Source organism: Dipteris shenzhenensis, chromosome 29 (assembly GCF_047967505.1).
Source record: "Dipteris shenzhenensis isolate YYH24624 ecotype China chromosome 29, Dip_SZ_1.0, whole genome shotgun sequence".
Taxonomy (NCBI): Eukaryota; Viridiplantae; Streptophyta; class Polypodiopsida; order Gleicheniales; family Dipteridaceae; genus Dipteris; species Dipteris shenzhenensis.
This window is the reverse complement of record NC_141624.1, coordinates 45,436,325-45,462,358: the sequence shown is the minus strand read 5'-3', so window position 1 is coordinate 45,462,358 and position 26,034 is coordinate 45,436,325. Positions and strand designations below refer to the sequence as shown.

At 43.0% G+C, this 26,034-nt stretch overlaps 1 protein-coding gene across 2 annotated transcripts in view; it reads left to right on the top strand.

Moving 5' to 3' along the window:
- The first annotated feature begins 7,469 nt into the window (after positions 1–7,469).
- The window catches only part of LOC147882916 (NADPH-dependent aldo-keto reductase, chloroplastic-like), a 95,917-nt gene continuing 77,352 nt past the window's right edge, over positions 7,470–26,034 (top strand). Inside the window, exons 1-4 of one of the 2 annotated variants that reach the window (XM_087400701.1) lie at positions 7,470–8,406; positions 8,510–8,649; positions 10,293–10,343; positions 21,223–21,299. In XM_087400701.1, coding sequence (XP_087256827.1) covers positions 8,521–8,649; positions 10,293–10,343; positions 21,223–21,299 — 257 coding nt within the window. In that variant the 5' untranslated portion in view covers positions 7,470–8,406; positions 8,510–8,520. Of the gene's footprint in view, positions 8,426–8,509; positions 8,650–10,292; positions 10,344–21,222; positions 21,300–26,034 lie in introns of both variants that reach the window. The other variant, XM_087400702.1, reaches the window with a different exon arrangement.

Below are 26,034 nucleotides of genomic sequence, written 5' to 3'. Positions count from 1 at the left end.
CACTTATCTGGAAATCAAGGCATCTTTTTTCCTGTCCCATCATGAAGCAAACAAGGCATCAGTACAAAGATCTTTATGGTTAAACTAAAAGTTATTTCTAGAGATCCATATGAACCTTTGAGCATGTGCCCTTATTTGGAACCAAGGCTCATGCCTTATTTTGCAAGCATCTCCTAGCAAAATAGCTTTCCAGTTAATAGGTTCTCCACGCTCATCTGAATAAATTTCCAAACTCTTTTGGCATGAGGACAAGCAACAAAAAGATGAAAATTATCCTCCAACATCTTTGACATTTGCCATCTCCCTTTCCTATTCTAAGCCCTCTAGCATTAGTCCAAACTACTTTGTGGAGAATAAGCCAAGCAAGACAAGACAACTTTTTTAGCCCAGACTCTGTCACCCCTGGCATACCAAAGAGCTCTACTATCCTTCAGTTTCCATTTGTCATTAAGGGTTCTAAAAAGGTCATCCATATCAAAAGTTCGAGTTGGTATTGGAAGTATGGAAGAACGTCCTACCCAATGGAACTCTTTATGTATACATGGGACAAAACCACCTTTCCAGCTGACTTCTCCCTTCCATAATTCCAACCTACCCATGATAAGTCCCTGGATTTGGTTGGTGAGAGAAAACTCCCTTCTAATTTCTTGCCATGTCTTCCATCTGAAAAGTTATCTATTCCATAACTCACCCCAAGATTATAGTCCCTTCTTAAACAGAGAAGATGCCAAGCTAAATTGTGCCTTCATCAATGTACAGTTTGTGAAAATTATTGACACCCAGAACGATTCAATGGCCATGAAAGCACCTTTACCAGAGAATTGAAGGAAAGCTTTTATCTCTTTAAAAGCACCCCAAATAGATTTCCACTATGAGCTTCCTTTGATTTTGCAAGGTTCAAGGTTGAAGATAGATGAGGTAAGAGGACAACTTCTCCATTTAGGAGCCCTACAAGGTCTAATGTGCCTCATGTTTCTGAGTAAAAGCTGAGCCAATTAGTAGAGCTTTAGTAGAGCTTTGATTACCCCATATGGTAGAGATTTTCTTGGCAGCAGCAGTAGAAATATCTTTAACACCTAAACCCCCTTCTTCACCTTGGAAATTTTGTTGTCCCCCCCCCCCACAAAGAGGATCTGCACATTATTATAAATCTATCTAGTCTAAAGTTAGAGCGAGGCTAGAAAGATGGATAAGAAATAGAGATAGGGTAAAGGTAGTGGTTAAGCACCAATCTCGTCCTTGCCAAATTTTCCTGAAAGCTTCTTCACTTATCCAACTTTTTCTGAAACCATTGACAATTACAAAGGCCATTATATCGATAACTGATGTGAAGGATGTTATCATGTTCTCCATCTGGTTGGCCACCCAGGGTGCATAGTGGCGTATGATATTCTCCAGGATGAAAGAAATGTTACCATCAAAAGGTTCGCCTTTCAGAACTGTTGTTGTTGCGCCAACATGCAAAGAGAAAGAAGACGTGCCCCCCCATCAAAAGCTCACTTGGTAATGGTTGGACCCTCAACCCAAAAAAACTCATCACTTGGAAGACATCTTTAAAGTCCAAACCATATGCATGGGGAACATGCAATGTGATTGTCTCAGAACATGCACGATCAGTTAATTCGATACGCATGTAGACAGGGTATGGTACTGTTGGAACTTGGGGAGAGAGGAGAGCTTCATCATGGAGGTGAGTGAGAACACATGAGATATAGCAATGGGTGTTCTATTCATTGTGAGAGGAAAGTCCCTCTTTTATAGAAATGGAGAGAGGGTGTCCTAAATCAATGGCACCTCTCCTACATCAATGGAGGTAGCTCCTAAATCATAGGAACTCCACAATCATAGGCACCACCTAACAGTGATATCTGCTTCTAATATGAACCATTGAATATGGTTAAATGCTAGAAAGTATCATTATTATCTCAGTTATCTTTGATCTTTTTGATGTTTGACCATTGGAAATGATCTGAGCTATTTTTCAGTCTTATCTTTGGACCACTGTCTTGCGGTTTCACAGTTTTGGTAAATGCTAATGATGCATTTATGATATATTTTGAATTGACTGCTATTTTATGAAGGAATAAACACTGTATTTCCTTTATGCAAAGAGTTTGGGGTATCTAACTATCTCTCCAACCAATTATACTTGTGGAGAAGGAGACTTCTTTGTAAGGGACTAGACACTGCGTGGTAAGACCTTCCCAATATGCCTTCATCATATTATTCCTCTAATATTGATTATGTATCTCAGAGGAAAGCATTCTTAAAGAAGCCTAGAATGAGAGTAAAGTCCTATAATGGTGAATATTTCATCAAGGTGAGCACCAAGAAAAAGATATGTGCCTTCTGTGGAGTACCCAATCATACTATGGAGTATTGCCACCTAAAAAGGTTTTGACTACAGTTGCTCTCCAAGAGACAAGCCCAAGAAGAGGACAAGAATGACTCCCACTACATCTCCAAAGAGAACGAAAGATATCATGTGAAGAAGAGCTACATCAACAACAAAGCAAATATGGTTGAAGGAAGAACTCCATCAGCAAATGAAGAACCAAATTTTGTGGTAGATGTAGATTGGGCTTTCTAGAGTCCAATATTTTGATCTTTGGTCATCACTTGGTCATGTAGTCAATTTTGAGGTTCTCTGCCTGGATTAGTACTCCAAAAAGAATGTTATGGTTTTTCTTTAGTCCATATAGTCTTTGTAAACTACCTCTGGTCACCATATGATGTAGGCCATGTGCTATGTGTTTACTCCCATGGTACCTCTTGCAGACATGAGAAACTAGGTCCACACAAAGGCCTAAGATTCATCCTTGTACATGCAAGGGAGATAACCATTTGGGGGGGTCTATCCCATTTTTGTAAACCTTGCTAGCATGAGATCCTAGCCATAGATTTATCCTTGACCACCATGAGATGGCATGAGAAACTATGAGACTAGATGTATCCTTGACATAGCATGAGGCAAACCCTTGAGGGGGGGTATGTTGGGATATGTGTGATCAAGGGCTTGCTACGTGCATGTGTGCATCCACTAGCAGTCATATGGTTGTGTGTGTGTGTGTGTGTAGAAGAGGCACACTTAGTGTCATAGACCATAACACAGGTGATGATGATGAAATTCTAGAATCTGAAGAGGGTGAGTTGCGGGTATTGTTGCTTGCAATGGCTAAAACTAGTTGCAATGGGTACAATTGCTTCCTTGCCTACTGGGATGGTGGTCATCATCAAACTCCTTGAGGGTTGCAGCCTTGTCTTGGAGGGGCTTGTCCCAAGTTAACTAAGGTCTTGTGCCTCCAAAGGTATTTTGCAAAGATCAACTCAATTATGAATCCTTAGAGAAAGAACAAATTCTTATTTCATCTATCTAGAGGCTTAGACACAACAACCTTCTCTTAGCCATAAATTTTTGATGCCATTAGTCATTCAATACAAGACTATAAGATGCAACAAATATGTACTCATAATGTAATTTGACTCCTATGGTTAATCGAAGATGTACCATCAAGTTTAGGCAACTAGCTTAGACTAGGACAAGCCTGAGCCTAGAGTTGTTGGAAGTTATACTATGTGTTGTGTTGTTGCCATGTTGCATCACTACAAATTGTAAGTGCTTTGCTTTAGTTGCTATAAGTCTTTTCTTTTGTTGTACCCATGTTATGCTGTTCATACAAGGTGTACCAATATGTATGGTTATTTAACTCATTTGCTCATTATAAGTGCTACTTATACTTGTGTCTTTTCCTAGCTATCATAATGATATATTAGTAACCTAACATAATTATTTTGGTTATTTTAAAGTTAACCCTAACAACACAATTCCATTCCCATTGGTAACCATTATGTTATGCTTAAAGTGGTCTTAGAGGGAATTTTGGATCTTTATTTGCACAAATGGTAAATCTATACATTATTCCTTTCGTCGATCTTTCGATTACAATGGATTCTTATTTTCAAGGGCTTTGAAAAGAGTACCCATCTTGCATAGTTTTGACTTGGTCGTGAACTTTAAAATGGCAAATCTTTACAGTGTTCCTTTCTTTGATTTTCCGATTATAATTGATTCTTCTTTTCAAGGGATTTGAAACAAGTACCTATCTTGCTTTGTAACTTGGCCTTGAACTTTAAACATTTATTGGGGGTTAAATTTCCAAGCATCTTTACCATGCCATTACGATATTTAACATAATTGGATGCCCCTCTTAAAATCCTTACCTAGTCACACTTAACTATCGGTGGGAATAGGCAATAACAAAACTAAACATCCTTAAATATGTCGGATAAAATCCACGAGCTCTCAACTGTTGCAATTGCTTATAGTTTGCTCCTGGACATCAAGTTGTTGCTTCCTTAATCAAGTGTCACCAATAGAAATACCTCCCCCTTATGTATAGATATTCTACACAAATATTGTTTTCAGCACCACTTTTGGAAACAAATTATTGTTAGGACTCCATTAGCAAGCAACCATCTTTCTCTTGCTCTCATTGTTGGTAAACAAAGATAATTCTAACAATCATCAATCATATTGATACATCGATCATATACCTCACATGGTTAACATTTCTATACAACCTTCTCACATGTCAATCATGTGGTTGCAATGTTTTATGCAATAGATATCAAGCATTATTTCCTTGTAAGACAACAACAAAGTTCAATCATCAAGCAAGCATGTAACCATTTGTAACCCTACGTAAGGGAGAATTGACTACAAGTGACTACCAAGTACATTAATCCACATTAGAGTTTAATCACAAGGAGAAATCCTCATGGCTAAGGCATATTGCCATTGCTATCATAAATGAGGAGTTAGATTATAGTCAATGGACTTAAGCAAATTGCTGCTTGTACACAAGTTTTTTGTGAGGCTATATGTGTGGAGGCCATAAATCAACAAACACAAACCATAAACTTATGGCACGATTGATTAAATTGTTGCATTTGCTTGATTTGCATCTTTGCCTCTACATGAGCATGGAAATAGTTGACCATTTTAAATCTTTGACTATTTGGCTTGCTTAATTATGCCTCTTTAATGTGGTAAAATTTTTTAGTTCTCCCTTAAAGCCCTTTCCAATGTAGAGTTCTAAAATCATTTTTTTTTTAATCCTCCAATGGACATTATTCCATAAAAGCATGGGTAACAAGGCCATTGCATTTGTATCGACCCCTCATGCTATTATGACCAATATGTGCCTAAGTTTTCTCCATTAGCCAAGTCCTATAAATGCATGAAACCAATTTGTGTATATATGGGTACTATCTAGTGCTATTATCATCATAAACATGGTGCATGGGTTTGCTCTTCACCATTACCCAAGTCCCTTATCCATCTTACTTTTATGTCTCTATTATCTAGAAGAGTCAAGGTGAACTCATGCCCTACTTAAATAAGTCAGAACCATCATGTGTAGAGAACATGACATCATCCTAAGGAATGAGTATACTTCCAGTTAATAGGTTTCCAGTTAAGCTTTCCAGTTAACAGGTTCTGCACGCTCATCTGAATAAATTTCCAAACTCTTCTAGCATGAGCACAAGCAACAAAAAGATGAAAATTATCCTCCAACATCTTTGACATTTGCCATCTCCCTTTCCTATTCTAAGTCCTCTAGCATTAGTCCAAACTACTTTGTGGAGAATAAGCCAAGTAAGACAAGACAACTTTTTTAGCCCATACTCTGTCACCCCTGGCATACCAAATAGCTCTACTATCCTTTAGTTTCCATTTGTCATTAAGGGTTCTGAAAAGGTCATCCATATCAAAAGTTGCATTTAACCATATTCAATGGTTCATATTAGAAGCAGATATCACTGTTACCTCCAAATTGAACAGTCTGAAGCTGGAGGGTTCAATTGAAGCTGAAGATAAAAGCTTTGAGAGGGCTTTCAAAGGCATGGAAGCTCTTACTGAGAACTACTTCCAGAAGAGAGGAATGGCAAAATTGCACGTTGTGTCAAGATGTGCCTATTCCAACTTGTTTTTTGCTTGTTTCTCCTTATTCCAGTATAAGCATTTGAGCTCAGATGGAATTGCTTGAAAGATTATCGAGCAGAGATCGTGTCGGCACGGGCTATAGAAGGCATCTCTCCCTAATTGCTTGGTGTCAAAGGTGCACCCTAAGTAGAGGAAACTTCAGCTCAAAGGGCTATGGGAATGGTCGCTTAATGGAGGAGAACGGAGCTAAGCAAAATCTAGAGAGAAAGAGGGCAGAAATAAAGAAGAAGATGGAGGGTGGAGAAGAAGATGATGAGGTGGCATATTGAAGCTACAATGGGCTAGGGACTCAAGGAGACTCTGATACCAAATGTTGGAACTTGGGGAGAGAGGAGAGCTTCATCATGGAGATGAGTGAGAACACATGAGATATAGTAATGGGTGTTCTATTCATTGCGAGTGGAAAGTCCCTCTTTTATAGAAATGGAGAAAGGGTGTCCTAAATCAATGGCACCTCTCCTACATCAATGGAGATAGCTCCTAAATCATAGGAACTCCATAATCATAGGCACCACCCCATGTGGGAGCCTTTGCATTACATCATCACCTGTGTCATGGTCTATGGTAGTAAGTGTGCCTCTTCGACACACACACACACAACCATATGACTGCTAGTGGATGCACACATGCACCTAGCAAGCCCTTGATCACACATATCCCAACAAGTACATCCTTTGCTTTAAAGGTTTCGTACTTTGCTAGCACCCTCCCCTCAAAAGCAAAGCGAGATAAGAGACAAATTCTGAGAGTGTGCTTATTGGTAATATGGGGAGAGCATTTGTGTTTGGTGTATTTATGTTTGCAGCCACATTTCCCCTACTAGGTCCACTCCCATTAATTATACCATTTAAAATGTGTGCTTCATGTGGAAAGCTCAAATTGTCATTAAGAATACTTTTTCCAAGCTGTGCTCCAACATTTGAACTAACTGTAAAAGAACAAGGATGAGCATTATGAGTGACATTTAAATAGAATACATAAGGCATTAATTTCATTACTTGTTTTTGAAATCGATATCCTGCAGAGAGCTTCTTACGTATATCACGAGTCTTCCTCCTCTGGCGCACATAGAGCTTGGCGCTTTTCACTTTTATAAATTTCCATGTTGGATTCGTCCATCTTCTTTGCGATGAAACAACAACAGCTCAGAACTGGAATGCCATCGGGAAGCAGTGTGGGGGGGGGAGAGGGGTGAAGAGGATAGCCTCCAGTTAATGAACACTAATGGAGATGACTGACCATAGGGACTTATGTGGCAACCGAGAGGCTCCGTTGTTGCAGAGATAGGGATAAGATGGAACCTTGCGAGTCGATCGATTGTCTCCCTATCGATGATTCAGCAATTTGGAAAAGTTTGAATCCTTACCTCAGGCGAGCTAGTAGAGTCTCCCGACCCCTGTGGTTCATCTTCAGAAGCAGACTTGTGTGCGGACGGCATAACGAAGAACAGGTACTTGCAGATCCCACACAGAAAGCAAGAACCGGCAAACCCCACACAACAACAATCGATGAAACAACGCTTTTATAACAGAACCTAGCAAGTCCGTTTTGGGAACGAAATGGGTCTGCCATCCCTCACGATATGCTTTTGCCACCGGGATTCATTGCCTGCCTTGCCAAGCAAGCAGGACTTCGTCTCCCGCACAAGTACCTAAAAGAGTCTTCCATGCATGGGAGCAACAAAAACTACAAAAAAACGAAGACTTTGTCCACACATGCAAGCAGCTTATCCGGCTTGCAACGCTTGGAGGCATCTCACAAGGCACGAACCTGCCAAATCAATATACGGCACTTGGAGCAGTGGAAAACTTTCATGCAACAATGGAAAAGACGTCCAACATTTGAAAGACAGCTGCACCAAGCTGCGAGAACCATCGGTGCAACTTACGGAGCTTCATTCTATTCGTATTTTTGACGAACACAATTCCGACAATCAACAGCAGAAGATGCAGACGAAACACCAACAATGAAGTTTGCCAGAAAGCACCCCAACAATCTCGCATTTCGTCAAGCTTCGACAGCGTATTCCACAAGTCTGCTGTCGATTTGATGCCTTCACTAGTGACGACGGAACGTAGGTGGAATATAGGGAGCGGAACGAAACATCATAACCTATGCATGGTGCGAGTGAGAGCATGGCTGGAGAGGATTTAGGGGAGCCAACAGAGCGAAGGATCATAAACTGTGCATGGCGCGAGTGAGAGCGGGGCTAGAGAGGATTTCGGGGTGCATGCGTGCTCGTGCGGACACATGTGACCTGGTTATTTTGTGGACAACGTCTTCACTTAAGCCTCCCCGTGGCAGGCCGGCCAAAAAAATGGATTTGCTATAGGCCGAGTGAAGCAAGGAATCATTTGTCTCTTGCGTTTGTTTGCCTTTATTCCGGCTGCCTTGCCTCCGTTCAACAGAACCACAATCGTACGTTTTCACTCTCTCCGTAATAATGCCTTTGGCCTCAGCTGCTGGTCCCCTTGTGACTTGTTTCTCCATTGCTCTCTGCAGACTTGTGCGGAATGGCAAACCTTCCCGCAGGAGAGGTAGCATTTAAGCTCAACGCTGGGGCAAACATTCCTGCGGTCGGTCTGGGCACATGGCAAGCTGAACCGGGAGTGGTTGGCGACGCCGTCAAAGCGGCCATCAAGGTTCGTACTACTCCTATGGCCAGTAGCTAGTGTTGAAAGCCCTTTGTTCTCAGTTGCTATGAAGAAACCATAATTTTCCATGGTCCAATATTGTTATGATGCGTCTTCCTTTCCTCTGGGCAAGCCATGTGTTAAACAGCTAGTACATGCTAGGGATAAATTATAGCTTTCTGAATTCCAATAGATTGATATAAGATATTTGGGAATTGCTGAATTAACAAATCTCTAATCTCTCCGCTACACTACTGTCGACCAAAGGACATGCGCAGCTGTGGAAATTACGATTTCCTTTTCTCGGCGTTTGTCTTCTGTAAAAACATTTGGTATTTGCCATTCTGTTTTAGTGTTGGCCTGGACACGCTGGGTCTGGTATCTGGTGAGCTACCTTGTGGTTAGGCATGTGTTAAGCAGCTGCTCACAGGCAGACTATTAGAAGGGCAAGCTAAATTTCAGAAGAGTAGCTTAGGCCAGGTCAAAACAACTGTAAAGAACGCTTGATCTTCGAATCAATCCATTAAACATACTATAGCCATTTAAACACCTGTTCATCATCATAATTGTTTTAGCTTCACACATGCGCTTTACTAGGGACCTATGATGTAAAAGAAGCAATAAAATTAACAAGATTTCATAGTCTTCAAGTCTGCGCCCCTTTTGTAGCGTTGGCTTGCAAGATGAGTTTGTGAAATGTGAGTTAGGAGAAGATCGAGGGGTGGAGTAAATATCTTAAACAATCAGCAATCAAAATCAAACTAACGGAAACCAATAGCTCAACTGAGCAAACAACCGTGGGAGCAGCATCAAGCAAGTCAAAGATACGTCCTCTGTCGATCCATGCTAGCCTTCAACGTAGAGTGCCCACGCACGTCAGCTAAGTGAGACGAGTTCTAGCAGAAACTCTTGCATTCACCTCAAATCTCATTTATGGCGCTTTTCACTTCCCCTTCAACAACGTGGTGTCCTTTCTCAAATCTGTAAACCCGTTGACACATGGAACAAGATGGCCCCAAACTAGATGAAAAATGTCCTTTTTAGCCAACTGGCACTAGATGCCATGGGTGCAGAGCCTGCCACAGAAAAAGATGGATCCTCTCTAGCTTAGCAAGTGCAGCTTCCCATTGTTTCCTCCGCTTCCAGTACGAGTCCCGCAAGCTCTAAATTTCACATGCAACGCTCCCAAGACAATGTGGCTAACTACACGGTTGGCCTTTACATATGCAATCACTTTGATAGTGCTAGAGCCTAGAGGTCGGCTGAGCATGAATACCATCACGTGCAACAGTGAATGCAGCCACCACCAGGTAGCATTGTCACTTGGCAGAGATAAGTCACGTTGGCTGAGTGGCTGGTAGGGGGTTACAAGCCGTCTACGGTCAGGCCACCCCTTGCATTTATGCCAAGTCAGACCACTAGCAACCTTCGGTGTGTGAGGATTCAAGGCAACACGCTCACACAAAACACATTGAGATTCAATATCACTTTGTACGCGAGCTCATCATGGATCACTATAAACAGCTGATGTTGCCAGGCCGCACACATCCAACTCTCACATAGTCACTTATATCTGTGCTACATGGTTAATAATTGTAGGTTCCAGAAAAAAGTCTTTTGATTTCTTCAACTGATAATATTGCTGTGTGCAGGTGGGATACAGACATATTGATTGTGCTCGCGCTTACAATAATGAAAAAGAGGTATGTCATTTTTGTCTTGAAGGTCTACGTGTGTGTTTCACTGCTTGATTAGCTTTACAGTACTCCCCGTACTCCTTAGGCAGACATACCATCGTAGCACCCTTATGATTGAAGCTTGGGAATCCACAAAGATTTCGAGGTGTAATTGGCATACCCTTCATGCCTGACAAATGAATCAATAATGAAATCTAGAAAGTTGAGAGTTAAAAGCTTTTATCGACCAGAGGCCAGGCAAGGTCTTAGAGGACAAATGGGAGACATCAAGTATGAATTCCACTAACAATGGCTTTATTGATTCCTCAGAACTCTGACACATCTTTTGAAGGAAAGCATCTTCCGACAGAGTTCTCTTGAGAGTAGTATTGGTTATAAATGTGCCAAATGGCATCTCAGAATGCTGTGCTTCCCTTATTTCTCACTATATATAAAGTTTGATACTTAATTATGACAGCAGTCCTGCATGAAAAAGGCAGCAGTTACAGCTGCATGGGAGTTCACCAGATTTGGACAGTAAGGGCATATCAAATTTCAATCAAAGAAAAACTTATGTTTAATAAAAATTCCAATTAATAGTTACATACTTCAACAAAATTAAACAAATGAAACTTGTAAATTTAAACTTCAGTTTGCAAGCTGTCGACAGCAATATACACATAGTTTGGAATAAAAACTATCTTAGATCATAGCAACAAATATTGAGTATTTCAATACAGGCCTGCTAAATTTTAACTTTTTGCTGCTTTTGGGTAATCTTCCCTTCCTATGTTCTTTTTTACTAGAGAAACTTTGGAACGGTTTGAAACATTATTGAAATTCCTGAAACCTTTGATTTGCATTTTGACGCTCCTATGCACAAGACTCTACATCATCTCCAAGTTTAGCTTAGCTTTGGATTGGGTGAGGTCGATAGAATGGTTTGGAACATTATTGATTCGCATTTTGATGCCTGATTGGGTGAGGTTGATGAACTTGGGCCTTAAGTTCTAGTTGACCACGACATAACTGATGTCCTACATTGCTCTTATTGACGCTCTCTATAGCTAATCCTTCATGCAAATGAGAGCCCAATGATCTCACTCTTCTCTTGGATCGATCATGCATAGCTGTGTCGTAGTTCTTGGGATTGAAGCTGTCACCATTTGGGACTTCTCCTAAGAAAATAAAGGAATAATTCTTAAACAAGAATTGATTTTGGCCAAAGAAAGTTAAAGTGATTAACCAAGAATAAGTATTATTGTTCTACTTGTTGAGAGTTCACGCTCAACATCATGTGATCATGTGTGCATAGCACCATCAGGTGATCATATGTGCATAGCACTACCCTTATAGAGTGCTATAAAGGAAAGGGTTAGATCCCCTAACCCTAACCCTAAATGGGTTTGTATATATTCTATTTTTTCAACTAATTCTAGTGTACAGTTAGTCATTTGTGGTGTGCTCTCTAGCTGTGCCCTCTCTCCTCATCTCCACTCTTCTCCTCTCCCCTCTTCATATTTTGTCATGGTATCAGAGCTCCCTTGTCTTCTGCTGAGGCATTGCGATTCTTGAGAGAGTGTGATTGATTGAGAGATCGAGAATTCTTTCACTTCCGATGAGTGATAGAATTTCCATCCACTTGAAAAGTTTCCGTCCATATTTTTGTTCATTGTTGAGTGCAATATGATAGTTTCTTGTGAGGGAGAGAGAGAGAAAAAGATAGGGAGAATAGAGTCTAAGTAACCTCTTGTTCATGAGAGTTTGAACAAGTTTTCTTAGGATGAGTGCTTCTTTGATTCTCTGAGAGGAACTTCGCTTTGAAAGAGAAAAGATCTCATAGTCTTCATTGGAAGACACTTCTGAAAAAGGTCTCCAAGAGCGTCTAAAGCCCTCACACAGCTTGACTACACAGCATCGACTACACGTCTCATAGCTCTTGTGCCACCAAAAGCCAACAAGCAGCCTATCTACTAGCTGGCTCGTGCTCGCAAGCCCGGCTCCAAGGCACTACACAACATCCACGGGAGAGACGGACTATCTCCAGCACCCAATGAACATTGCCTTCTAAACGCTTAGCTCTCCATCGACCGCCTAGCCTAAGCGTCATCCCTCGTTCGGCCAACAGCCAACCACTGGCTCAGCTCCAACACGGGCGATGGCTCATGGTAGCAATGCTCCTCCTTCAACCTCAATCAGCCGTCAACCAAGCCCTGCAGCGACTGCCTTACACAACGACCTTTAGTGCGACCAACTGCACGCAAGCCTCTCCAACAGAGCCTCTACACCGGCCCTCCAAGCAATGCCTCCAGCGCCTGCTTCTCCAACGCCGAGTTGCAAGCCTAAACGACAAAAGCCGATTAGCCCACAGCTTCCCAAACTACCTAGCTCCTCTTCTTGCAGCCGCCCGATGACAGGTCTCTCCAACAAAGCAGCCGCGCTTGCAATAAGCAACACAGCCTCCAAGACTCTCGAAAGCTTCAACGACTTCGACATTTTCAGTGCCCAGCGCTCATGGCGGCCGACCTCCAATAGTCTTCTACAAGTCCGCGCTCTAGCGACCCGCACGCTTGGCTCCTTCCAACATACTCCTAGTGTGCACAAGCGAGCTCCCGTGCTCCAACGACCTCCTTGCACCGCATCAACGATCTCCACAGATGGAATCTTTATCAGAATCTTCAAAAGATTCCGTCAAGCGAGATTACGACACGTGGCACAGGCCACCAACCCTATCACAAGGGTTACCACACACACCGGTGTGGTCTCAAAGTTGACACGTGTCAACCTTATCTGCCACGTCATCGCTCCGCTCAGCTTGCCACATGAGCAGCCTCCTGCACTTGCCACGTCACCTTGTTGACATCATCATCTGTGCCATCTCAGCAGTGCCACCTTAAGTGTCCAGTCAGCATTGACCTCTGCAGGCACACACAGTGCTTCACAGTCACTGCATGTGATCACTTTTGCCACCTCAGCACAGGGCTTCATTGGCACACCTCTTGCTAGGCACAGTGCCACATCATCACTGCATGTGACCCACAGTGACACATCATCATTGAGCACCATTTGCACTCCTTTTGCCCCTCCACCTAGATCAAGCCGTATCTCTTGATCTAGGAAGAATTTGAGGGCGCTCCAAAAAGGAAAGTCACTCGTTTTTTCGTGCTCTACGCGCTCGTCACATCACGCGCACATTTTGGCGCAAGTTACACTCACATTTGAGCCTCGCCAACAAAACCACTTCCTTCACGCACATTTGCCTCTATATCGACGCATTTGACCTAGCACTTAAAAAGAACAAAAGAAAAGGAATTATTTTGCTGTTCTTTCATCGATCGACGGTTGGTATAAATCTAGATCAGAGTAGACTAGATCGCCATAGAGGGGACGCTTTGAATTTCCCCAAGTTGCCAATCTAAGCCATGCCCGAAATTCCCGACTAGTACCTACTCGGAGTCAGTCCATACGCTCACATACGGTTTCACATCATTACATTACCTGAAACCTTACGTTCATCAGTTCAGTGAGCAGACTTCAGAGTTCAGAGGCATTGCAGATTGTTTCAGAGGGCAGATAGCATTTGATTTCACACACACATGCCACCATTGTAAAGCCTATTCGGCTATCTCACGGCATCGTGCACATCATTTCAGCCTTGTAAAGCCTCTTGGCTATTCCCGGCATCATTGCCACAAGCCTTGCAATATAGATCAAATTTTATATATTGTAGTTCTATCTTCACCGACGGTACAGAGATTTCACTTGGCATAGTCAGTGTATTTGCAGTTGATTCATACAGAGATTTTCATGACACTTTTGAGTACATTTCTTGCACCATGTCTACGACTAGCAACCTCAATCTGGAGGCATCTGCTAAGTTAGACAACTCCAATTACAGTACTTGGAAATACCGAATGGAGACCATTCTTGTACTTCAGGACAATGGGAGTATGTCGATGGGTCTACACCTAGACCATTGGCCTTATGTACTCCGCATAAAAGACTACAACAATCAACTTGCAGTAGCGGGAGAGACTATGAACCCCGCAGAAATGGTTCAAGTCATTTTGAATGGACTAGGAGAGGGATACGAGAATCTAGTCCAGAGTATTGCCATCCAACGGCAAATTCCGACACTTGGAGAACTTCAATCAGTCCTACTTGGTGCAGAACTCAGGACTGAGGCCATTCAAGCACGTAAAGGTCATTCTAATGATCAGGCATTCACAGCTTTAGACAGAAGCAGAGGCAAAGGCAAAGGCAAAGGCAAAGGCAAAGGCAGAGGTAGATCATATCAGAAAAGTGGTAGCATCATCCTCAGCAACATCAGAATCAGCAAAGAGGAAATCATTCCAATCAAGGAAGATTCCAAGGATGAGGGAATGCATCCACCAATGTGTCAAACATTCAGTGCAACTACCGTCACAAGTTTGGACACTATGAAAGAGATTGCCGCAAGAAGCAGTACGACCAAAGCGGTCAATCCAGCAGTAATCGAGAGAATTCCTGAGGCAGAGGAAATCATCGTGGTGGACATTCTAGTCACAGTCATTTTGCAAATGAACATGGAAATATGTTTCTTGCAAGCGAGGAATTGCATCAGACTGATACAATGTACCTAGACACTGATTTCAATCCCAAAGAGGATTACAGCTATCAAGTCGACCAAGTGGAACAGGATCCTTGGTACATCAACTGTGGTGCATCATCTCACATGACAAATCATCAAGAATGGTTCACAGAAATGAAGCCATTAGAAGGACAGAAAAATGTCATCTACACAACAAATAATACACCGAATCCGGTTCAAGGGACAGGGTTATTTCTATGAACAATTTCACTGGTACAAAAGGATTAGTGAAAGATGTGCTTTATGTTCCGAAGCTCAGCAAGAACCTTTTGTCAGTAGGTCAAATGACGGAACACAATTACAAAGTCATCTTCGATGGTGATGAATGCACTATCAGAGACAAATCCAAAAGATGTCAGCTAGTGGCAAAAGGTGTCAAGGAAGGACGCTTATACAGAATGCTAGCTAAAGTACCAGATAAGCATGCCATGTCAGCTCAACCGCAACAGATGCCACTATCTGCAAAATGGCACAAGAGATATGGTCATGTCAACTTCGAGTACTTGTTAGATCTCAGGAATCAAAATATGGCAATTGGGATTCCGAAGCTACAATTTCTTGGAAAAGTTTGCGAAGCATGCTGCTTCGGCAAACAAAAGCGAACTAACTTTGTCAGAAGTACCTCTCGTGCACGATGTATTCTTGATTTGATATATACATATGTATGGGGTTATGCCCAGACCCGCAACATCAATGGTTCACTTTACTACTTGACTTTCATCGACGACTACAGCAGATATTATTGGGCCTACTTTCTGAAAGAGAAATCTGAAGTGTTTTTCAGATTTTAAGAATTCAAAGCCATGGTAGAAAACCAGACAGGCAAAAAGATCAAGGTCATGAGATCAGATAGAGGAGGTGAATACATGTCTTCAGCATTCATGAACTTTTGCAAAAATCACGGCATTCGAAGACAATTCACATGTGTAGATACTCCTCAATAGAATGCAAGAGCTGAAAGGAAGAATGGGACCTTAGCAAACAGTGCTAGAGCAATGCTTAGTGAAAAGCATCTTCCAAATCAGTATTAAGCAGAAGCAATAGCTACAACAAACTACTTGCTTAATCGGCTTCCTACCGAACCGATACAGAGTATGACTCCTTATGAAGCATTCACTAGACACAAGCCACACATCGGGCATCTCCGCATATTTGGTTGCATAGCATATGCCCACATACATGATGATCATCGCAGGAAATTGGATGCGAAGTCACGCAAATGCATCATGGTTAGCTACAGTGAAGAAAGCAGGAGGGCTCCATAAGGCTAAAAGTCAGCAAAATAGCCTAAAAGCCAAGATTCTGGCCCAAAAAGCATGTGAATCAGCTTTTAGAAGCTCTAGAAAGCTAGAAGTGTAAAAGCCCAACTTTTTGGGAAAGAGAGTCTAAAATTAGGCAAAATAAAGCTAGCCCCAGTTCTCTGCTTTCGGGTTGGGGCCAAGCCTATAAAAGAAGAGCCCCTGAGCTCTAGAATCATTAAGAGTTGTACGTAGCCCAAGCTCTTGTGAGAGTCAGTTGTACAAAAGTCTATTTCTATTGCAATAAAGACCTTCGAGGGGGTCCAGCCCTTTTTCAGGGCCTTAGTGCAGTGTGATGCTTCTATCGCTATTCTCCCAGCACTCTTTCTTGAAGGCGACTGTGTCCTCAAAGCTTCTTCTTGTAATTCACGCAATCCCAGCGCTAGGCTTCTTCCCCATATGATTGCGATTTGTCCCAGAGTAATCCTGTTGTGATTGCGATTCAATTGTTGGCTTCCAAGAGCTGCCCTAGTGCTGCAATTTCATGCCAGGTGACCTTGTTTGCTGCGATTTGTGCTTTTAGCTGTGTGCTATGCCCGGAGGTACCCAAGAAACATTCCCAGAGTACCCAGGGACTATTACGATTTGATTGGGAAGGTGATTCTTTGCTGCCCTTTGCTGTCCAGCCAGTCCAAAGCATCCATAGTTGCTGAAATATTGTTCCCAAAGTAGACTTTTGAGGTCTAGGTTCAGTTACAAAAGCTATGGATGCTTAGTTGCATGAAACGTCCAAAAAAGTTAGGAAACCCCGTTTCCTAACGTTTCCAAAATTAGGGCATTCCCGAAACTTGGAAACGTTTTGGAAACGCCTAATCTAGAAGTGCGCCAGAATAAAAGCCAACAAGGGCAGGTATTGACAAGAGATGATGGCAGGTTTTAGAAGTAACATGTGACTCGGAGTAGACGATCTACATGGGTGACGATTGATTCATCAATGCACTATACGAATCACATCTTCAAGGATCATCCGCTCCATGCCCATCCAAGAATCCAATTGCTTGACCATTGATTGGTCGGTGCTCTCCAATAATTTGCATTTCAATCCATCAACAATTGGATGGCATGTGCTTTCTACGATTACTTGATGACCCTATATGCAGGCTCGCCTTGCGCACACGTCTAATTGCTAGCTTCTGTATTTGAGGAAAAATATACTTCATTCAGCCTACGCTTGCCGTTTTGTATTAATTCAAATGCCATTTCAAAAATGTTTCAAAACTAGCACGTTTCTTGCATGAAAACGTTTCGTGCAACTTTGTATGGATGTACCATCTCAAATTCAGCCTGACCTGAATAGATGGCGGATTGAGTGTGTAGAATTAGAGGGGCACGCTGCTTGGGCAATCTATCTAGTAGCAAGGGGTGGAGGGTGGGGAGACAATAGTGAGGAAGACACCAATCTTTTTGGGAATCTTATGTGGTAGAACCTTATAGTGGCAACTCTTTCTGATACACTCACATAGATTAATAACACTAAATTGTAGGCACCATGTTGAATGATGTTTGTATTGTGAGGTCTGAGTTTTTGACTCTTAGGGTGAAAACCAAGGAAGTACGATTAGGATTATGAAACATTGGGCATTTTAGGGTTATGCCTCTGCAAAAAACATGTTGTTAAAGTTGTGCTTATGTGGAACATAATTTCAATTGAGTAACGTACAATATAACTAGCCATGGGAATTGACATAAACTTTAGTCACAAAATAATTCAAAATTCCACACAAGAAATATCGTTTAGGGGGTACAATGTGAGTCCAATGTCGCATTGGGTTCGAAGGGCCATATGAAGTCTGGTAGATTCTTGTTTCACAATGATACCTATAAACTAGAAGGCCCTATTGATATAATTAGTGAATAGACAATGATATCTCCTTGAAACGTGAAGTCCAACATTTGAATAACAATATTGATGCCTTCGCCAAAACCATATTAGCTATGACAAGGTAGAGGATGAGGTACAAGTTCATACTGCACATAGTTACCAAGGAATGCTGTTCCCTTCTTATGGAACTTCGGCGGAACGCTGTTCAGGTCAGGATGACTGTTGGGGACTGTGTAGAACATCAAGCATATGCAGTGGCCAAGGAATGTCTAGGAAATGTTCCCTTGCACCATTCCACGGGGACTAGTCACTAAATGATAGTTTCAGCTTTGTAGGAGCCAAGGTATTCTTCTTTCTTGTATCCAACTTGATGCTCATTACTTGCCTTTTGAGGGAATTTTCCTAGTTGCTTGTTTGTGTATGCCATTTGGCAATGCAATAACAATATTATATATCTCTCTCTCTATGTGTGTGTGTGTGTATGTGTGTGGTGGGTTTTCACCTCTTTTGAGGTTTCCCACACAGAAAAATATGATTTCACTATTTTAAAAAAAAGTGTGTGTAAAAGCTAAAATCAGCTTTTAGAGTAAATTAATTAAATTAATATTCATAATAAATAATTATTCTCACCAAAAGAAGTTTCAAGTAAATAGGAGTAAATTAAATAACATTTCTTTAAGACTTTGCTCCACGACCCCTATACAATGCATAAAATCAATGCATGTTAGGCCTAGATTAGCAAGACTAATCTGGGCTTCCTATGCTCTTAATTGAGCTAGAAAGCTTGGATTAAGACAAAATTGTAACCAACAGTTAGGCCTTCATTTGCACTATCCAATACATGTGAGTGATCAAGGCACTAAACATTTAGCTAGCATATGCTCAAAAGATAGTCAATTCTAGGGATCATATTCTAACCCCAAGTGATCTCAATTTCACCTCATTAAGCTAAGCAACATTGCCTAACCAGGGCTCACTGCTGCTAAAGTAAGATTGAAGGTGCTAATTAAGTAATGGGGTACCAAAGACTCAATGGGTATTGGGAACCCTTATAACATTGCACACACATTGAGTTGTGGATAGAAGGCAATAAAACTTGATTGGGAGCCTTTAATGCAGAAAATCTTGCACTTGTGAAATTTGCATGGTTTGTCCTAAATCAGTAAAATATCAAGATTTTCAGCATTGTATGAGGTGTATCAAAATGCATGGGTCAGCATTGACAATCTTTAGGTGTGGGTAGGCACTATCTTCAAGGTCGGTTACAGCCCAAAAACAATTCTCTTTAGCATTACATGCATGTTGAGGTGTGGATATACTGTATTGCTTTGTTTTGAAGGCTGTGATTTGTTTAGTGTTGTGCAACCATTATGACATGGCCTTTGTATCCGAAGATGTTCTTTGGCATGTGGCAGACATGTTTGCAACCATTATGACAAATTTTGACTTTGTAAATTATATTTTGAGTTGGGGGATGAGGGTTTTAAGGAGTTGTCACTAGGACGTGAAATTTCGGACCTTAGGGTAATTTACCGTGAATACCATGGCCTTTTGATGAATTAATTGTTAAAAGGGCACTTCAGTGCAAGGGACTGAAGGTCAGAGAGAGGTAAAAATCCCACTACTAAAAATAGCTCCATGGGCCTGGCTGCCTGGCTAGTTGGCTTGGAAAGCAAGCACAAAAGTCGAAATTTGCTTTCAGGTCTGGTTTTTGGACCACAAAAAGACAGAGAGACACAGGTCACAGGCTAGGAAAGCGCCCCAGGGCTGTTCTAACAAATCGCCTTGCTGATTTTTGACTACCAAAGCAGTCTGTGTGCTGTTAGGGCTACGTGAAGCTCCGAAACGAGTTCATTTTTGTGCCAGGAGCCTCTAGAAGAATATGTTTTTGTGCTAGGAGCCTCCAGAAGAATTCGTTTTTGTGAAAGGGAACCTCCAGAAGAGATCGTTTTTCAATCAGGGACCTGCCAAGATTTCGTTTTTTCAGTCAAGGACCTGCTAGGGAATTTCGGGGATCTGCTAGGGAATTTCGTTTTTCAGTCAGAGACTTGCCAGCAACTCAGAGAGCAGCTAGGGTGATTCGCAATCTGGTGCAGGGCTGCCTGGTGTAGCCAGGAAGATTCGCCATCCACTGCGAGCTGCAGGTATTGAACCTTCAGGAGCTTCAATCCTGCCAAGACTCTTTTAGAGCTGTCAGGACAGACTTGGTTGGTTTCTGTCCTACCAGGACTCTTTTAGTCCAGGACTCCTTTGGAGCTGCCAGGTTGGAATTGATCGGCCAAATACTTGATAAGGGTTTCCATAGAATTTTGCATTGGACTGGGATGCCTTTCTGAGCCATGAACTGATTGCATAACAGGATGGAAGTGCCTTTGAACTGACTATTCAGTTGGCAAGGTTTTGGACAGTTGCAAAAAGTGCTTTTGCTGTAATTTGGTTGCCTTCTAAGTAAGATAAAGAAATATTGAAAGGGGCGCTAAGTTTTAGGGCCAATCTGGTGTCTGGCTTCATGACAGGGGCGAGAGGTGATGAGATGTCAAGGGATTGGATAGGCTTGATGTACTCTTTGGGTAACATTCATTGAAGCAACAAAAATTGAATCTCACCATCCAATGTCTTGTTGTATGCAAAATGCCTCCTATACTATTTTGCTACAGTGAAGTAAAGCAAGTGAACTCGTAACTTGTAAGGAGTCATTTTGTCATCATTTTAAAAGTAAATCTTGAAGGAGTATGCATGCATCCAAGTGCTCATTTTTGTGATTTTATTTCTCATTTGTTCGGAGCCATCTTATAGTCGAATAATCTAAATGCATGCATACCCTGCTATAGCACACCTGTGGATGTTGATAGAATACAACCAAAACATGGATCAAGGGGATGCTTACTAATCTCTTTTCACACATTCTTTGTCTAATAAAGCATATATTGTTCATAATATGATAAATTTTATGCAAACAAAACAATAATTTTTAATATGCTTTTTTTGAACAAAAGTCTTCTTTTAAAGGAATTTACCAATGTCTTGCATTGCTAGGATATAAAAATATTTATGTTATCGGCAAAACAATTGGTAGGCACTCCCAGGTAGGGTTTCCATTTAGGAAGAGAAATAATTTTTGGTGTCTAACATGCCTTTTTTTTGAAATTTTGGTAGGTTGGAAACGCACTATGGGAAATGTTTAAAGCCAACATAGTTGCAAGAGAAGATTTGTGGATCACATCAAAACTTTGGTATTATAATGGATTTTACATTGATTACTTTGAAGTTTGTTAGGCATTTCAAGTGAATATTATAAGTGACTTTTCTATGCATTTAAGAATTAAACTCCCTTTATATAACTAAAAGTGGGTCAATAGTGGACTTAGTTTTCTTGGAGCATTTTTGAATTGCATGAATGTACTTAATCTTTTGACTTTGCATTTGAAAGTTCTTAGCTTGCCTTCCTAAGGTTGTGTTATGCTCCCCCAAACTCTCACAACCCTGTTCACTATGATGGACAGGGATTTACCATCAAGCCTCAACAGCTCAATCTAGAAGTCCCCATGACTCCAAGTCCCTTGCATCTACCATGTGCTGCCTTGCCTAGTGGCCACCTTCTAAGTATGCTCTAGTCGACTGAGGACAAATTTAAGTTAGATTAACTTTGTAAACGCTATGTCATTTACTGATGTATTTCAATCTTTGAGAGGGCTTTGCGTGACTCATAGTCATTACAGTTAATATTGGCAAAAGGTGCAGGATGGGAGCTCAATGATTGACCAAGACTCAAGGATTATGCCACCTACTGTATAGGTGGCAGGAGGTCAGTGGATGATTCTGAGTGGGTTGCTGTTCCGAAATGAAAAAATTTGTGTAACGCATGTGTCGGATCTTCGATCCAAGATCCTCCGGGAGTGTCATGAAGCACCTAGTGCGGGACATCCTAGAGTACACAGGACACTATCTCTTGTGAAGCATACTTTCTATTTTTTTATTTTTTTATTTTCCAGAGAAAAGAACTTCTATTGATGCTTGTAAAAAGCGATCGTACAAGTTGGTAAATACCATAAAGGTGCCAACCATGAGAATCAACGAAAAATCAAATGTTGGCTGTCAGAAAGACACTCCTGCTGCTCACTGCCTAGGGATTCTCTATAACAGGGGCTAACAACCGGGGTGGTGGACTATATCCCTCTCGGGGTGATGTTGTAGAAAACTCCTGCAGGCCAAGCCTTGCAGAGACGTTCCCGTCGTGCGACGGTAGCTCGAGAACCCGGAGAGCCTCGCTCCCAAATGGCGCGAAGCGTGAAGATGATGTCCTGCCAGATGGCTACCAAGGTGGCCGACGGTGGGACATGGTGCTGGCCCATAACTTAGCTGCAGCGAGCAACCTAGATGTTCCATGCCGTAATGCTGGCTACTGTCTCACACACGCTGTCCTCTGATGAAGGAAGAGTTTGATGACTAGTGGGAGGGGTCACCTCATAAAACTCAATGCTGTGAATGCACATGCCATGTATCGGAAAGGCATGGCCACCCTCTAACAACCAAGCCACCATGCCCCACGTGAAGTGCCTCTGCACGCCCTGAAGCCTCGCCACGATCCGAAGCACTCCTCACCATATCCTCTGTGCTGGTGGGCAGCTCCAAAGGCAGTGGGGGATCATCTCCAAAGTCCCAATCGTGCATCTATGGCAGCTGCCATCCACTCGCATCTGCTCCAACCAAGGGCCAACAGGAAGATCTCCATGCGTTATCATCCAAAAAATAGGAGATCTTCCGCGGTCGGAGACTGGACCAGAGGCGTGTCCAGAACCTGGATCTCACCTCTCGAGGTACCTGCTACGCTACCCAATGCCTCTCTCTCGACGGAGTCCAGGCTACCACCTCCAACTGCAAGCGGCATCCTATGCGTGTAGTATAAGAGAAGAAGGGCACCTCCTCCACTCTCTTTGAGTGGCCTACTCTGGACGGTTAGGACCACTCGCCTAGGTCCCACTATACCTCATTGAGGGGACGACCCTCCCATAACCATAAGCGCTAGCGAGTTGCATCCAGATCTGAGATGCGAGCTGGGTCAATTGACCACTCCTTGCCTAGACCGCCCGCTACTCAGACCTTGCCACCCTAACTGATCCAAGGCTCCATCCATCTTCGGATCTCCATCTGTCACAGACTGCAAGAGTCCACTTGGACCCACATTGTAGAACTGGGCTTGGCTGAGAATGGGAGGGAGGGGGCATAGCTGAATCTGAAGAGGTGCCCCTGTCCCTAAGAACTGGCCCAACCACTGTGCTGGTGTGAAACTTTGAAGGCCCGCTCACCAAGACTCTTGGATAGCTGCCTCAATCTTTGCCATCCTTGGGCCCGTGCCCCGAAGATGTGATAGGGTCTCTAATCGTACCTCTGTGTCAGCGGGGAGTCTCGCCCACGTCCTGAAAGATCGAGCTGGGCCGCTGTCCCACTGTGCCCAGGAACGGCCCTCCCATATCCAGAGTCTCCAATCCTGGTCCTGCATAATCAAGGGGTCTATATGCCACGTCTTCCCTTGCAGCCCTACAATGCGAAGGCGCTGCCAGGGAAGCTGGGGGTCGATCACGGCCTCTCTGCTCTGTAGGCGATTGTCATCAGTGACGGAGAAGAAGTGTACCGAGGAGTCCGAGAAGAGGCCTGCAACCACCAAAGGAATACCTCGTAGAGTTAACTGTCCTAGCCACCTCTCATCTCCTGGGAAGAGCTATCTGGTGACTATGGGAATCCTCCAACCTGCAGGAATGACAGCATCAATCTCCGCTCGCCGAGCCTGGAGCCCACGTGCCGTACCTACTGCTGCTGCCAGCTCGCCTGGGCTCAGCTGGCTGTAGACATCCCTCCAAACCCGGAGCGAGCGCGCGGGCCCACGCGCCCAGAGCACCCAGGGGATATGGGATCTCTCTCCAAGCTGGCGACTTGTAACATCTGTCACCTGGCTGCTCCAGATCAGGGGCTGTCTGTCTATCTCCTCTCGGCAGCTAGGGGGAACCTGGGAAAGGCTGTGTCACAACTTCCTTCAGACTGAGATGAGGCTATAGAGGAAGGCGGAACGAGGCTGAGTCAAAGGAGCTGAAGTGAAGATCCATCGGATAGAAGGCTGCCAAACACCCCCTCTCTGGGGAGTACACGCGCTGAGACCATGCTGTAGCAAGAGCTTCCACGTCTACCCTCCTGGGGTCAGACCGCGGATGACTAACTTGCCAAGAAGTGCCTGACTCTGCAGTTTTGGATCTATGATGCCGAGGCCGTACTCTGTCTGGGGGAGAATGACCGTCTGCTAGGCGGCCCTAGCTCTGGTGGTGCTGGAGCCGTCTGAACCAGACCATAGGAAGTTCCGCACCAGTCTCCTCAGCTGGGCTACACATGATCTCGAGAAACACGAGCAAGAGGCCACATACCAAGCAGTGGCAAGAAGGACCTAGTTGACCACAAGGGCCTTGCCTGCCAAGGAAAACCGAGCCGTGCTCCAGAAAGCAAGCTTCCGTTGTATGGAGGCTAGGACCGGCAAGAACTACTGAGCCGGTGTGATGTCCAGACCTACCAGGAATCCCAGGTAACGTGTCGTCTGTCCTCTAGGGATCCAGCGAAACCCCAGGGAAATACCCCACTGTGAGATGGCTCCCGGATCCGTCAGAAAACCAACTGACTTATGCCAGTTGATTTTTGCCCCAGCCGCAAAGGCAAAAAATCTCTAGGGACAGTCTCACTCGCTCCAGTGACTCGACATCATCCTGCACATATTGTTACGCTCTAGCCGAGGTAGCATGACCTCGGAAGAATCAATCGACATTTCCCTTAAAGGATCTATCTTTGTAATATAATTGTTTGCGCTTCATGTAAATGATCGGGAGGGAATTAATGTCAAGGTCCTTGGTGAGGGCTGATAGCACCAGACTAGGTAGATCTAAGGCCAAGGGCTTAATGCAAAGATGTTGCCTAGGGGCAAAGGATTTAATGCATCCAAAGAGAGGGGTAAAATGTTGCATTAGGAAGGCTCTATATAGACGACATGTGGCATCTAGATCTATCTCTGGGATTGGGGCTTGTTGAGGCTAGAGAGAGAAGAGAAGGATTTCACGTATGGTTTTTGGTGTGATCGAAATTTCTCTGTCTGCTGGTCAGCTTTAGCAGGATTTGGCTGGGAGGATATTCATGGTGCGTTCGTAGTACATTTTATTGACGATATCCTGATATTCAGTAAAAGTATTAACGAGCATCGTGAACACTTAAGAATAGTGTTCAGTACTTTGAGGAAAGCCAGTCTTTATGTAAATAAAAAGAAAACTATACTGTGTATGGTTAGGCTTGAATATTTAGGATTCATAATTACTCCACAGGGGGTAGAAATGGATCCGAAAAAAGTGGCTGCGATACTAACTTGGCCAATCCCTCAGAGTCTGACCGCGTTGCGATCATTCTTGGGATTTGTCCAATTTTATAGAAGGCATATCAAAGGATATTTCGGAATAGTATCGCCATTGTCTGATCTGACCTCAGATAAAGTACCTTTTATTTGGGGACAGAATCAACAAGAAAGTTTTAACACCATAAAACAAGCTATGGTCTCAGGACCGGTGTTAAAAATAGTTGATCCCCAGAAACCGTTGTTCCTAGAAACTGATGCAAGTGGCATTGCGGTGGGAGCAGTCCTCCTTCAAGAGGGAAGGCCAGTAGCCTTTGAAAGCAAGAAGCTTTCTCCCTCTCAAAGGAATTGGCCAACTCATGAATTGGAGTTGTATGTTGTTATCCATGCTTTGAAAACATGGAGGCATTATTTGTATGGTTCAGAGTTTTATGTGGATGTGGATCATGATACTCTGAAACATTTTTGTAAACAGCCTGACTTGAGGGGCCGCCTAGCTAGGTGGGCAGAGCTCATGCAGGAGTTTAATTTAACAATTCGGTACCGAAGAGGAAAAGACAATAAGGTTGCTGATGCATTGTCTCGCATTA